Here is a 15954-nt window from a genome sequence, read left to right on the forward strand (position 1 = left end):
AGCATGAACCCATGAGTGTAGCTCTTGGACTTTTCTGTTTACTGTCCAGAGAAATTCAGTAATAGAGATGCACACACTATTATCACTGGTGCATATAATGAAGGACCCTGGAAGAAATGGTAGCACTGGGTCTTAAAAATTGAGAAAGAGACCAACTTTCCTTCCTGTATAGTTTCTATGCTGTAGGAAGTATTTGCAGCCTCTGGTACTAAACGTTTCTGGTTGAGTAAATCAAAATATAAGTTTTGCCTTTAGAACTTAGACATCATTTCAATGCATATGGAAAATAATCATCTCAAAACAGAGCTCGGTGAGTCATCTGACTCCAGAAAAGCAGGAGATAAGGCCTCTTCCTGATTTCCTGCCCCTCTTTAGCAAAATTTTCCAAAATGCTACTCTTGCCTCGCTCCTACATCATCTCATGCAACTACCAGATGCCAAGTTCTCAAATATCCTGTCCTGGAAAGGAAGTTTCCACACACTCATGCCTCCAGCCTAGCCTTTCAAACGCTCCTTAATCACACGTCCCACCCCATCTCCACACACACATTCCCCGAACTGTGACAGGAGCCCTCGAGAAATTCAGGAACCGCAGAAGAGGGAAAAGAGGGGTGGGGTAGCTCTCGCATTTAAAGAAGAAAACGAAAGCGGCGCACACAGACTTTTTTTAAATTTGTGCTGAGAGCGAAGCCTGGGAAAGTCCTTCCTGTGGCCTCACGGGTGTGGCGCTCTGGCTGCACCCGGCCCGAGGTGGGGTCAAAAGGCAAAGATGCCGGCAGGAGTGCCAAGGAATCGGGGGGCTCGGGTCTGAATAAACGACGACCTGATCTAACCAGAGCGCGTCAGAGCACAGCCAGGGGCCAGGACTTAGGGAAAGGCGATCCGCAGGAACAGCAGCAGCGCGCAGAAGGGAGAGCCGTCCCCGCGCACTAGCTTCACTGAGCTTCCCCACAGCCCAAGTCCAGCCGGAGGAGGGAGGTCTCCACGCCCGTTAACAGACGAAAGGCTCAGGGGGCGTATAGGGGACCCGGAGCAGGCCCGGCAAAGACCAGATGAACAAGTCCAGGGCCGGGAACCGGGGTCTGAAGGAGTCCCGGCGAGGACCCTGAGGGCCCGAGACGCGCCACGCCTCTGTTTCGACATTCCACTTACGTCGCTGATCGTCGCTGCCCAGAGCCCGAGCTCGGGGACGGCGACCACAGCCGCCGGGGCCCAGCACAGGAGGCAGAGGGCGACGCGAAGCAGCGGGGTCCCGGCAAAGAGGCGGCGGCCGGGCGGGACCCGGGCTCCGATGCGGCAGGCGGCGGCCATCTTGACACGGAAGCCGCACCTGGCGCTCCTGGACATCCGCCACGCCCCGGGTCCGCACCTGGTGCGGCTCCGCCCCCGGGAGGCGGGTTCGGGTCGTGTGGTGTGGCTCCGACAGGGAGGTGGAGACGGTGTTTAGGCTTGGGCGGGGAGGCGCGGTTCGGACCCGGGAAGCAGAGCCCAGGAGTGGAGCTAGAAGGAGACAGAGCGCGGCAAGGGGGGATAGGGGGTGGGAGGGGTGGGAGGGGTGGGCGGGCCAGAGCGTGGAGGCGAGCTTCAGGGCCGGGCCGGAGTCGGGAGGCGGGGTCGGGAGAAGAGCTGGGGGGCGGGACTATCGGGGGGGGGGGGGGGGGCGCGGGAGGAGATATGAGTGGGGGCGGGGCTTGGGGCCGGGCCGGAGTGTGGAGGCGGGGCCGGGAGAACAGGCGGGGCGTGGGCGGGACCATATTGGGGGCGGGACCGGTCCGGGGTGAAAGGTCAAGTTCCAGACTTCGCTATGGCTGTGGTCTGATGATTAATGGAGAATATGGGATGGAGTTTCGTGCTTAAGTTTTCTGCTCCTTGTGTTTCAGTTTCTTGTATCCTATACACGTGCCCCTATCCCAGTCCTCACAGCTCAAGGGAAACAAACTGTTCTCTTAATTCATGGAAAGTGGTCTGGAAAGTACTTTGAAGTCAGGGTCAATTGAACCCAAGGCATTGTGTTGTAAGCATAACTTGGTAGCACGGTAGTAATTTTCAGACAAATACAGCCGCCTGATTACTTAAACCTAAAAGGACTTACATTTGTCTTACTGTGTACTTTGCCTAGCATTTTCGCCTTTGAAAGCTTGCTGTCAGAGAGAACTGCTTTATTATCAAATGTAAATAATGTCTAGAGGGAGAATACAATCCTCGATTAATACTGTTCTAATGTAAAACAGGACTGATTTACAGTCAAGAGGTTCTGTTTGCCTTATCAGTCACCCTCATTCACCCTAGTCACTTATTCAGCCAATCATTATTGAGGGTCTAGTCTAGAGAGGTTTGAGTTGAGAGTCTTGTGTGTTTATAAATGTGAAGATTGAGGGGCGCCTGGGTAACTCGGTTGGTTAAGCATCTGATTTCGGCTCAGGTCATGATCTCACGGTCCGTGAGTTCAAGCCCCACGTCGGGCTCAGAGCCTGGAACCTGTAGCCTGTTTCAGATTCTGTGTCTGTTTTTCTGACCCTCCCCCGTTCATGCTCTGTCTCTCTCTGTCTCAAAAATAAATAAACATTAAAAAAAAACGATAAATGTGAAGATTGAATGTATGATAGTTCCTTTTCACAAGAATCTTGTGATTATAGATCATATATTTTTATTGTGTCAAATTTTTATTGTTTACTAATGCTTTGTATAGACAGACCCCTTGTTATACAACCATCAAAATTCAAGGGCCCTAAGAAATAGGTTTCTAGAACACTAGCCAATCCTCACCAGTAGGTGGCACTAGCATTTTGAAGATATTTTACATAAAAATCGTGGCTTTGTAATCCTGAGTTTTTAGCGTCCAATTGATGATGCTATAGATACCTCTAATTTAAATCATTAGAACCTTAATTCAGGCAACAAATATTATGTACCTTGGTGCTAGGTATTGTACATTTGTACAGATTGCTGGCAATTGACTTAGCAAGGATTTTACATTATTAAAGAACAAGTACTTTTATTTGTCATTTAGATTTTGTGGCTATTCTATTAAAACCTAGTTTCCAAGGCAGATTAGAACTACTGTCATTGACTTGAGCAAATCAAGCAGCACTGGTATCTCCTACATCCAAGGCATTACCTGGTCAGGGATAAGATCAGTACGGCATAGTCTCTGTCATCACTGTGAGGCTGTAAAAATATAAATAGATGTGCACATGCAAAAAGCCAATAATACAAGGCAGAATGGGTAAAGCCTTGAACTGTGGATATCAAAGGTGTACAGGGGTAAGTTGGTTATTTTTTTCAAGAGTCCTTATCTTTTAGCGATTTCCTTCATACGAGTTTGCCCAGAAGCAGACCCTGAGATAAAAATTTGAGTAGTAGTTCATTTGGGAGGTGCAGCACCAGCAGGGGAGTGTTATGGGCTGAATTTTTCATCCAAATTTCATATGCTAAAGTCTTAATCCCAATACCTCAGAATGTGACTGTCTTTGGAGATAGGGCCTTTAAAGAGGTAATTAAGGTAAAAATGAGGTTGTATAGGTGGGCCCTACTACAGTATGATTGGTGTCCTTATAAGAAGAGGAGATTAGGACACACACACACACACACACACACACATGTGAAGACACAGGGAGAAGACAGCCATCTATAAGCCCAGAAGAGAGGGGCGCCTGGGTGGCTCAGTCGGTTGAGCGTCTGACTTCGGCTCAGGTCAGTTTGTGAGTTTGAGCCCCGTGTCGGAACCCCATGTCGGAACCCCATGTCGGAACCCCGTGTCAGAGCCCCGTGTTGGGCTCTGTGCTGACAGTGCGGAGCCTGGAGCCAGCTTCAGATTCTGTCTCCCTCTCTCTGCCCCTTCCCCGCTCATGCTCTGTCTCTCTGTCTCCCAAAAATGAATAAACATTAAAAAAAATTTTTTTTTATAAGCCCAGAAGAAAGATTCAGAAGAAACTAACCCTGCTGACATCTTGAACTCTGACACCTTGATGTCAGACTTCTAGCTTCTAGAATCATGAGAAAATACATTATGTTAAGTCGCCCAGTCTGTGGTACTTCGTTATGGCAGCCCTGGAAAACTGACACAGGGAGTGAGCAAATCTGCCAGGGAGGGGATATAGTTAATAAATGGGGCGTTATCACATCAGCTACTACCGTGGGCAAAGGGAACACAGTCCCATTGAGAAACTTGGGAGAAAGATGTGAAGCGCAAGCCTCAGAATCACCTCACACAAGGGATGAAGGAGCTGAGATATTTACATATTTACACCTGTTAGTCTTTGGTTAGGGTCTGCCCCTGGGAGGGCACCAAAGAGACTGCAGTTCCAGGCTGCTGTGAGCGGGGCAGAGTTTTCCCCACTTTTGAGGAAAGCCTTTAAGCAAAGAGATGCCAGAGTCAGTTCAGGCACACTGAAGTGAAAAGACAGGAGGAATATGGGGAGGGCACTGACAGGGATCACTGCAGAAATTCACCTTAAAATTAACTAACATCAGTGTACATGATGTCTGGGATTTGCTTTAAAAGAATACAAGAGGGAGAGAAATGAGTGGGGATACAGATAAAATAAGATTGGCCATGAGTAGACCATTTCCTAAAATGTGGAGATGATGCATGACCCTCCTGCCTACTTTTGTGTAAGTTTAAAATTTTCCATAATAAAACGTTTTGTAAAAGGTACATTAGAGACCTCTGCTAGCTAGAGCAGTAGGGACCAAATTTACATTCCTGCCTAAAACAACAACAACAAACAGACCAAATGTGTGAAACAACAGTTTCCAAGACTCTGGACATCAGGCAATGGACAATTATTCCTAAGGGAAAAAAAAGAAAGGTGGGCCCTATGATTGGTTTGGCTTACTAGCTTAAGAAAGTTTCCAGGCCACAATACAGGGAGGAGAAACTAAAGCAGAGCCTGGCAGATTCTCAGAGTTTAGAAGACTCAGCTAGGAGTCCAATGTGAGTAAGGCAGTTAGTTGGTAGGACTCAATATGGTGAGGAGACAGCTGTACAATGAAGGAATCTTGAGATCTAGAGAAGGTCCTCCTCAAATCTTCAGCAGAGAACTGCTCTACACATGAAGAAACTGCCTGAGGCCAAGGAAAGATTCACCAAAAAGAATAAGAAGGAACAGTACTAGAAAGGGCTGGAAAAAGTGCCTGTCCTGATCAGCTAACCTCGGAAATTTTATAATTTATAGGGCAATTGTCTAGAGTACTCAAAAGTGTTTTGCCCCAGTGGTGGGGAGTAATTAGCCTTAGATTAAACATGGTTCTTCAGCCCAATTAACAAATCTTAAAAGCAAGACCCAAAAGGTTAGTTTCCAAGTAACTGTATCCTAGAACAAAGCTCAAGGATTATTTATAGGTATATAAAAATCTCCAGCACCCTAGAAGGTCAAATCACAATATCTGTCATCCAACTACATTCTTGGCAAAGAATTAGGAAAATATAAGATGTAAGGAGGAGAAAAAAAATCAATTGAAACTGACCTAGAACTGACACATATGTCAGAATGAGCAGAAAAGGATATTAAAAGTCATTGTAACTTAATTCCATATGTTCAAAAGTTAAGTAGAGACATGGAAAATAGAAAAAAGACCAAATTAAGTTTCTAGCAATGCAAAATACAGCATGTGAGATAAAAAAAAATAGACTGGGTGGGATTAATGGCATATTGACTACTGCAGAAGGGAATATTGGTGAACTCGAAGACACAGGAATAAAAACGAATCAAAATCTCAGAAAAGAAAAAGAATGAAAAATTAAACATCAGTAAGCAGTGAGCATCAGTGAGTAGTCAAGTGGCCCAATATATGTGCGACTGGAATCCCAAAAGAAGGGAGAATCAGAAAAAATTTTTGAATAAATAATGGCTGAAGTTTTCTCAAACTTGGCAAAAACTATAAACTCACAGATCCAAGAAGATCAATTAAGGCCAAACGAAAGAAATCCAAAGATGACACCAAAGCATATCATAAGCAAATTGCATACAATCAGTGATAAAAAAAAAAAATCTTAAAAGCAGAAAAAAAGGACATGTTAAATACAAAAAACAAAGTGATAAGAATGACACAAATTTCTTGTAGAAACAATAAAAACAAAAAGACAATGGAGAAACATTTTTAAAAGAATTGAAAGAAAAAACATCTTTTAATCTAGACGTCAGTACTCAGCAGAAATATCTTTCAAAAACAAGAGGAATAGTCATTTTAAGATTTAAAAAGCTGTAGAAATTCATCATGAGAAGACCAGCCTGAGAAAAAAATGTCTAGAAGATGATTCCAGATAGAATACTGGATTCACACAAAGGAATAAAGAGCAGTGGAAATGGTAACAACATGTAAATATGTAAGATCTTTTCGTATTATTGGAATATCTTTAACGGTTATTTTACTATTTAAACAAATATAATAATATCACCTTGGATTTATCACATGTGTGAAATAAAATCCATGCAGTAATAGCATAAAGTCCAGGAAGGGAGAAATGGAAATATATTATTGTATGGGTTTTACACTATATTAATACAATTTTTTTTAATGTTTATTTATTTTTGAGAGAGACAGAGAGAGCATTAGCAGGGGAGGGGGAGGGGTAGAGACAGAGGGAGATACAGAATCTGAAGCAGGCTCCAGGCTCTGAGCTGTCAGCACAGAACCTGATGTGGGGCTCAAAATCACAAACTGTGAGATCATGACCTGACCCAAGTCGGTCGCTTAACCGACTGAGCCACCCAGTGCCCCTATACTGTATTTTATTTTATTTTATTTTTTTAATTTTTTTTTAACGTTTATTTATTTTTGAGACAGAGAGAGACAGAGCATGAACAGGGGAGGGGCAGAGAGAGAGGGAGACACAGAATCAGAAGCAGGCTCCAGGCTCTGAGCCATCAGCCCAGAGCCCGACGCGGGGCTCGAAATCACGGACGGTGAGATCGTGACCTGAGCCGAAGTTGGACGCTTAACCGATTGAGCCACCCAGGCGCCCCTATACTATATTTTAAATGATATATCACTTGAACAGAGACTGTGATAAATTACACATATAACTACCAATCTTAAAATAATTACTAGAAGAATAAAAAGTTATAGCTAATAAATCATGATGGGAGGTAAAATGGAATCATAAAAAATGTTTGATTATTCCAAAAGAAGGCAGAAAGAGTAGAAAAAGGGAATAAAGAACAGGTAGGACAAATACAAAACAAATTGCAAGATGGCTGATTGAAACTCTACCATATCAATAATCATATTAGATGTTAATGGTCTAATTATTTTATTAAAAGACAGTGATGTCAGATTGGTTGAAAAAAATCCAACTATATGCTGCCTATAAGAGAGGCACCTTAAATATAAACACACAAATAGGTTAAAATTGAAAAGAATGAAAAATTATAAGATATTCCAGGAAAGCTGGAATGACTATATTAACATCAGGCAAAGTAGATTTCACAGCAGAACATATTATGAGGGATATAATGAAGGTAATTTCATAATGATAAAGGGGTCACTTCACTGGAAAGACACAACAATTCTACATACTTATGCACCTAATAACAGAGTTATAAGATGAGTGAAGGAAAAACCAGTTGGAAATCTATAAAAATCCATAATTATAGTCATCCCAAAAAGAAACCCTGAATCCATTAGCAGTCACTTTTTGTTTCCTCCTCCCCCAGCCCCTGGCAAACATTAATCTACTTTCTGTCTCTATGGATTTGCCTATTCTGGATATTTTACATAAATGGAATCACACAATATGTGGTTCTTTGTAATTAGCTTCTTTCACTTAGCATATTTTCAGAGTTAATCCACACTGCATCATGTATCAGTATACTATGGCTGAATAATATTCCATGATATAGATATCCCACATTTTGTTTATCCATTCATCATACACTGATGAACATTTAGGTTGTTTCCACCTTTTGGCTATCATGAATAGCACTACTATGAATATTTATGTATAAGTTTTGTGTGAACATGTTTTCAATTCTCTTGGGTATACACCTAGGAATGGAATTCATGGGTTATATGGTAAATCTATGTTTTAACTTTTTGAGGCACTGCCAAACTATTTTTTAAAGCAGCTGTACTATTTTGTAATCTCATCAGCAATGTTTGAGGGTTCCAATTTCTCCACATCCTTACCAACACTTGTTATTATCTTTCTTTTAGATTATAGCCATTCTAGTGGCTGCAAGGTGGTATCTCACTGTTGTTGTTTTTAAAGATTTTATTTGTAAGTAATCTCTATACCCAATGTGGAGTTTGAACTCACAAACCTGAGATCAAGAATCACATGTTCCACCAAGAGGGCTAGCCAAGCACCCCTCACTGTGGTTTTGATTTGCATTTCCATGACTAAAGACGTTGAATATCTTTTCATGTGCTCATTGATCATTACATATCTTCTTAGGAAAAATATATATTCAAATCCTTTGCCCCTTTAAAACTTGTTTTCTTTCCCTTTTAAAAGTTAGATTTTTTTTTTTTATTGTTGAGTTATAAGAATTGTTTCTATTTCTAGATACAGGTCCCTTTTTATCCAGCATAATGATCTCTGTCTTTCAATCAGAATATTTAATCCATTCACATTTAGTGAACTCCTTATCACTGGCTAAACAAGAAACATTGTGAATGCAGGGCAGACTTATAAATTTCCTGAACTTGGAATATATTCTCCAAGCTGCACACAAATCAATAAACAAAAGGTGGAGGCTTTAATGGCTCAAGATGTTCAAGTACAACACTGACCAAAGGCTGGTTTATTACTAAGCCATGCTGACTCAGAGGTGATCTCTTAAAAGCCAGGCTTAAAAATGAAAACAAGAATAATGTTTAAAAAGTAAATAAGCAGAGACATCAGTGGTCAAACACTGCAGGAGAAATACAGTCTACAGGATTAATTCAGGCAAGCCACTAAAAAAAACAAAAACAAGAACAAATAAGAAAACAAACAGGGTCACCTGGTTGGCTCAGTTGGAGGAGCATGTGACTCTTGATCTTAGGGTTGTGGGTTTGAGCCCCACACTGGGTGCACAGATTACTTAAACAAATAAAACATCAAAAAAAAAAAAAAAAGAAAAGAAAACAGTGATGACAATCACTTCGGGAAGGAGGGACAAATTAGAATCTATAGTTGCTATAGTATATGATCTGAAATAGCCAGTTTCAATAAAAAATATGTGAAACATGAAAATAAACAATAAAGTTAGCTCATACATAGGAAAAAAAAAGTAGTCAATAGAAATTGTCCCTAAAGAGACCCAGACAAAAAATTTAGCAGACACTTTATTATTTTAAAAAGTGTCTATTTCGATAAAACTCAAAATCAAATAGAGAATATGAACAAAGAAATACAAGTTATTAAAAGAACCAAATGGCACTTCCGGAGTTAAAAGTAGATTACTGAGGGGTGCCTCACTGGCCTAGTCTATAGAGCATGTGACTTTTGATCTCAGAGTCATTGTGAGTTCGAGCCCCACGTTGGGGGTAGGGTTTACTTCAAAAATATAAGGGGCACCTGGGTGGTTCTGTTGGTTAAGACTCTGACTTCAGCTCAGGTCATGATCTCATGGTTAGTGAGTTCAAACCCCACATCAGGTACTGTGCTTACAGCTCAGAGCCTGGAGCCTGTTTCAGATTCTGTGCCTCTCTCTCTCTCTCTCTCTCTCTCTCTCTCTCTCTCTCTCTCTGTCTCTCTCTCGCTCCCTGTCCCTCCCCCGCTCACACTCTGTCTCTGTCTCTCTCTCTCTCAAAAAAATAAACATTTAAAAATAAAATAAAATAAAAAGTACAGTTACTGAGATGAAAAACTCTCTAGAAGGACTCAACAGCAGATGTGAGCTGGCAGAAGAGAGAATCAGCAAATTTGAAGATAGATCATTAGAGACAGTCTAATCTGAAGTACAGGAAGAAAAAGATTTAGAGAACTACAAAATTATGTCACAAGAAATTATTTTCTATCTTTGGGGAAACAATGTTAAAAGAGGCCATAGGACTCATGGCATTAGAGAAGCAGCCTACGTTCCCTTGAACTGCTCAGACCATTTGTGGTATAATGGAATTTTGGTTTTCAAACTCCAATGGATGGCCCTTTAATTTTAAGTTTTAAGGGGCAGGGCCTTAGAGCCTACTTCCAGGGAAAGCCCTTGCTCTCTAGTTCTTAGGTTTGTTAGAGCCCAAACAACATCTGCAGGCTTGGCTTCAACAAAATGTGCAAGTCAGAGCATTCTGAAGAATATTCTTTAAAAGAAAGTATTCATTTGAAGCCATGCGTTCCCTCCCCTGGACTGTTATCAAGACAGCAAGGCTGTTCCTTGCAAATCCCAATGTCCAGAAAAGAGCCTTCTTCTCAGTGAATATCAGTAAATGGATGAATTTATTATATGCGTCCTCACCGGACACTTGTTTGAGAACACAGTCTTGGTTAGAATTTATAATTATGCAGTTTCAATAAATCCACTAATTAATTAAGATGCTTGTACCCTTGAGGTAGGAAGGGTTAATATATAGAACTCTCAAGTTGGTCTTTCAAGTATCTATACATGGAATCCCATTTCAATAGAAGATATTGTACATGAAAATATTCTGAAGTAGTGGTCTTGGGGTTACAGCTTCTAGAAATAATCATTACATTTAAATACAATTAATTTAAGCAATTAAGACATGCTTAAGTTAAATAGATGATGGGCAGTTTCACTTCTATTCTGGGAGCTTTAAAAGAGAGAAGATAAAACCTACATATAGAAACACTGGGCATTACTGAAGTGTTTGTTAACGAAAACAAAACTTCCTGTTTTCCCACTTGTCATCCAAGGTAACTGAATGTCTTTAGAGAAGTTAAGTTGCTGTCATAGCTGGTTTACTTTTGGGCCAATTATTTTCCCATTGACTCAGCAGAAGTTCCTACTTTTTTTGCCATTGACCAGAAGTCACAAAGGTCTCAACTTTCATGAATCAGGATTAGTCTGGCCACAGTCATTCTGATTTGCAAGATAAGAGACTGTGGTTTGGCTTGTTTCCTGAGCAGGAACTTCTGCTTGGTCTGGAGTCTCGGAGGCAGAGGAAGAGTCTCTCCATCCCTGGAGGGCACTTGGACCCACCCCAGGTCCCCAAATCTTGTCCATAAGGCCACTACTGCTTGCCATATTCATATATGGGGAGGGATGAGCACCGAGGCTCACAAGTAACCAAACTCCAGGATGAGATGGACAGAAGAGGAACTTCTGGGCATCAGGATGCAGAGAGTTGCCTTTGAGCCCAAGAGCCACTTGAGGTGAGGGATGATGGCCAACTTCCTTCACTCTGCCAACTTCCGCAACTGTGTGCATCCCTGGTGATGATGAAATTATTTTATTTTTGAGCTAGTTTGTGTTATTTTGGAAGGAGTTGATAACATAATCAGGGAAAAGATTTCTAGTATGACAAATGGTGAGTTTGTACTGCATAAAAAATGAAATTGGGAGAAGCTTCTAATTGGGGAAATCCTCTAGTAAGTATAAAGTTCAAAGAACTTGCTTTCTCCCCTTCCTACATAACCACCTAGGGGGTTGCAGAGAAGGTACTTCTATCTTTACTCTCCAGGAGAGCCAAGTGACCTGCCCAGACTGTTCAAGGAGTGCTCACTCATACGACTAGTTTCCTTCCAGCCTTTGCCATTGGCTGCATGGCCCAGCTCATGAGGTTCTTTTTTTTTTTTTTTTTTTTTTTAATTTTGAGAGACAGCGAAAGTATGAGAAGGGCAGGGGCAGAGAGAGACAGAATCTGAAGCAGGCTCTAGGCTCTGAGCTGTCAGCAAAGAGCCCAACATGGGGCTCAAACTTGTGAACCATGAGATCATGACCTGGGCTGAAGTCGGACGCTTAACTGACTGAGCCACCCGAGTGCTCCTCAGCTCATGAGGTTCTGATCTTCACTTCTCTCTACTCAGAAAACAAACAAGAAAGCAAAACAAAACAAAACAAAACAAAACAAACCAGGAAAAGGTAAAAGGGAAGGAAAGGATAGAAGGGAAAGGAAGGGAAGGAAAGGAAGAAGGGGTGGAGGAGGAAGGCAAGAAAAACCCTCACAAGGCAGAGCTAGTCCCAACCTGTAGGTCACGAGTATTTCTGGTATTTGTTTATTTGTCTTGCCCTCTTGACCTCCCCAGCCCTGTCCCAGCTGGCTGAAGACAATGACTCAATTTGTTTCTGTTTTCTCTCCCCCTCTTTGGCCCATCAAGAGCCACTTTACAAAAGTAATTTGAGTTTATAAAAAAGGGAATTTAAAAGGCTATTTTCAGTTCACGCTCAGGAGACCGTACAAGAGTTTCCTAATGTTTGGGTCCTCTGAAAGTTAGTTCTTTCAGAACTTTGAAACATTCGAATGTGGCTAAGAAGAACCACTGTGTTTCCAAAGTTCTCAGTGAGGAGACTGAAATGCCTGAATAATGGTAGTTAGTTTCATTCCCCTCATGGGAAGAGGAAGCTGAGATGGGAGGGTGATGCCCATCACATCCCATTTAATCAAGGACCTGGTGCACTGCTGTGGGTTGGATGAAGTGAGTTTCTCTGCTGTGTTTGTTGATGTCTCAAGAAAAGCCAGAAGTCACAGCTTGCTCACTTCTCTGCGCTATTCTGTAGTAGAACTGGTCCAGGCTTCTCAGCCTTTCTCAAGCCACGTGGCCTATACCGAGCAAACTGGACAGGATTTGGAGGGCTGTGCAACTTAATGAGCTATTTATTATATATTTGTTTACACTGTACCATTAAAGTTAGAAATATAAAACACTAAGTATATTAATTTAGATATTTCATATTAAATTTATATGAAACTTCCAAGTAACAGTTTTTCAGTTTGCTTATTTATCTTACAGATGTGGACATAACCTTTATACATTGAAGTTTTAATTTTTTTAAGTTCTTGATCAGTTCCTGATCAAGAACTTAATGATGAGCCATTCACATTCTTTTAATTTTTTTTAAGTTTATTTATTTTTGAGAGACAGAGAGAGAGAGACACACAGAGAGTGCGAGCGGGGGAGGGGCAGAGAGAGAGAGAGAGAGAGAGAGAGAGAGAGAGAGAGAGGGAGGAGGAGACACAGAATCTGAAGCAGGTTCCAGGTTCTGTGCTGATAGCACAGAACCTGACGTGGGTCTCGAACTCATGAGCTGCAAGATCATGACCTGAGCCGAAGTCTGACGCTTAACCAGCTGAGCCACCCAGGCACCTCCCTTCACACTGTTGATAGTCACCGTCAATAAGAAACTTCGTTCGCACAAGTAGGTCATAAAAATTTTTTATTGATTTTTTTAAATAACCATTCCAAAATTTCTAACAATAGAAATTATCTTTATAGGCTCTAACAGCCTTTTTTTTTTTTTTTGCTCTTTCACTGATAAAATGTGATGCTGGCATTTTCTGTAACAATGCAGATCCTTTTCAAACCCTCAGAACTTTCTTGTATAGAGCATTGCACAGTAACAGTGAAGCTGGCTCCCGTTGGAGGCTGCAGCTCCTGGGTTGTCAGCTGGGGCAAGGACCCGGGCTGGGCACAGGACAGGCGCTAAGCCTCACAGGCTGTGGTGGCTTGGGGCGGCTGCTCACAAGTGGGGAGCAACAGGCCTGAGGGACCAGTGCTCACACTGCATCAGTCTACTGCCTTCACCAGCAGAGGGAGTTAGGTTCTCTGAGCCTCAGCCTGCCCATCTGGAAAATGGGGATAATAGCAGTACCTACCAGCCGGGGTTGTTTTCAGGATTGAATGAGTCCTATGTGTGGCCACAGAGTAAGCGCTACCTGTGTGTTTACTAGCTAAAATGAAAAGGTCAAGAGCCTCTGAAACAAACCCCCAAATCATGTGCAGAGCCAGCCAGAATCAGATTACTGAGTTCTGAAATCCCAGCTCTACCCCTCTCTAGATGTGGGCCATAGCGCGTCACTCAATGTTTCCAGCCTCGGTTTCCTGGTCCATACATGATAATGGCATTGGTACGTATGGTAGTGATATCCAGATTAAATAGGGCAGTTCACATAAAGTGCTTGAAACACAGCAAGTGCTCAACCAACAACCGCTGTCATGACATGGCAGAGCCAGGCTGTGAACTCAGAGATACTGAGTTCTAAGCCTGTTCCTTGCCCACTGCCCGGGTCCACCTCCCGTAAGTTGTGACTCCCAAACGGAAAAGTGTTTTACCTGTCAGACTCTCTTCCATAAGTTATTTTTAATCTTTCCACTCAGATTGTAGTTGTCAACCCTTTAGTATATTTTGTTTTTCTTTTTAAGTTTTTTTTTTTAATGTTTTTATTTATTTTTGAGACAGAGAGAGACAGAACATGAGCAGGGGAGGGGCAGAGAGAGGGGGAGACACAGAATCTGAAGCGGGCTCTAGGCTCTGAGCTGTCAGCACAGAGCCCGATGCAGGGCTTGAACTCACGAGCTGTGAGATCATGACCTGAGCCGAAGTCGGACGCTCAACCGACTGAGCCACCCAGGCACCCCAGTATATTTTGTTTTTCATCCTTGGACTCTGGAGTGGTTTTTCCATATCTTTCCAGAACAATGCCAAGATGGGTCAAAGCAATTGCATCGAGGACCAGCCATTAAGGGAATTTCTCTGCAGAGGCATGGAGGCCACTGGTCGGTGACCAATGTCTTTCAAGTAAGTACAACACACCCTTCCTCATTCAAATTTTATTAGGAAATCACATTAAAGAATTACTCAGTTATAAAACTTTAAACATTAAATAAATCATTCTTATCAAATAGATGATTCATGTAAGACTATCAGATTTTTCATAAGACCAGAAGCAAAGCCAAATACAGCATTCCATTTTACAAATATTTTTACACTTAATAGTCATGAAAAAGCAAAGAACTTTAAAAAAACAACCCTGACTCTGTGCAAATGTTAACATCAAGGAACAGCGCTAGAGATGAGGCTGTTAAAGCTTAAATCTTTGATCTGCAAGGTAAGCATATGAAATAAGTCATCTTTTATTAAAATAGGTCTTTGTCTCTTTCCATCATATACATATAAGTGTATTTTCTCTTTAAATAAATATATATTATGTATTTTTAATGATGACTTACATTCACCTGGTGCTTTGGGGCCATGGCATTGGATTGGTAAGGAAGACAAATTCTAAAAACATGGAGTGTACAGAGATCCTCCTAAAGCAGAAGACTTTCCTTGAGTTGGGAACGTCTCTCAGGTTTCCTCATATGAGGACTTCTGAGTCTTCTGAGGAGTCGTCGGCAAATAAAAGTCCATCTGGTGATGGGCTCCCCAAGGGCAAGGGGCTGGAATGGGACCAGGAGACTCCATTTTTTACAAGTTTGTCCTCTGGTAAAACACAGTCCTTTTCCGCCGTCCCTGATGCCGGGGCGGCAGAAGCCAAATCTCCCCACTCCTCACTGCCCCCATTCAGGATGTACCTTTCTTCCTGAGGCTTGCTGTCATGAACTTCTGCTGTGACCACACTGACAGCAGCGCTGGGAGTACAAGAGCCAATGATAGAGTCAAGATCAATGTTCATGTCTAGCTGAGCAAGTGTGGGGCCCTCTCCGGGGTCCTCGCAGTTCTCGGGAAACTGTGTGTTGATGTAAATGACATCAGCTTTGTCCTGAACTTCAGGCAAACTCTCCAAGAGTTTTTCTAGCTGCAGCCTCAGCACAGAAAAGGTCGGTCGGTCCAAGGGCTCAGCTCTCCAGCAAGAATGCATTATTTCATACCTACAAGTACAGAAGAGTGAGTTGTTTCCTGGCCCAGCACCCACAGCGCTTAGGACAATCCACACAGTGTTTTCACCTATTCTTTGGTTTTGTCACATCTTAATCCACACGAATTCCACTTTTGGGAAATCACTGAGGTTTTCCTTGTGGCATAGTATTTGTTCAATGTTTATAAATATTCCATGGGTATGTAATAAGTGATTCTCTGGCTCCAGGAATACAGGACATTCATGGCAATTATATCGAACTTTGCAAAG

General features: G+C 42.2%; 2 protein-coding genes across 5 annotated transcripts in view; both read right to left on the reverse strand.

The window, feature by feature from the left end:
• TMEM87B (transmembrane protein 87B) overlaps positions 1–1533 on the reverse strand; it is a 49937-nt gene extending 48404 nt beyond the window's left edge. For 2 of the 3 annotated variants that reach the window (XM_053200929.1, XM_015073377.3), the window contains exon 1: positions 1153–1532. In XM_053200929.1, the coding sequence (XP_053056904.1) occupies positions 1153–1347 (195 nt within the window). In that variant the 5' untranslated portion in view covers positions 1348–1532. Of the gene's footprint in view, positions 1–1152 lie in introns of all 3 variants that reach the window. The other variant, XM_053200930.1, reaches the window with a different exon arrangement.
• Positions 1534–3007: 1474 nt separating this feature from the next.
• Positions 3008–15954, reverse strand: part of MERTK (MER proto-oncogene, tyrosine kinase) — a 124830-nt gene continuing 111883 nt past the window's right edge. The window contains exon 19 of one of the 2 annotated variants that reach the window (XM_027033727.2): positions 3008–3168. In XM_027033727.2, the coding sequence (XP_026889528.1) occupies positions 3135–3168 (34 nt within the window). In that variant the 3' untranslated portion in view covers positions 3008–3134. Of the gene's footprint in view, positions 3169–14638; positions 15698–15954 lie in introns of those variants that run through there. The other variant, XM_027033726.2, reaches the window with a different exon arrangement.

Source organism: Acinonyx jubatus, chromosome A3 (assembly GCF_027475565.1).
Source record: "Acinonyx jubatus isolate Ajub_Pintada_27869175 chromosome A3, VMU_Ajub_asm_v1.0, whole genome shotgun sequence".
In the NCBI taxonomy this organism is placed as follows: Eukaryota; Metazoa; Chordata; class Mammalia; order Carnivora; family Felidae; genus Acinonyx; species Acinonyx jubatus.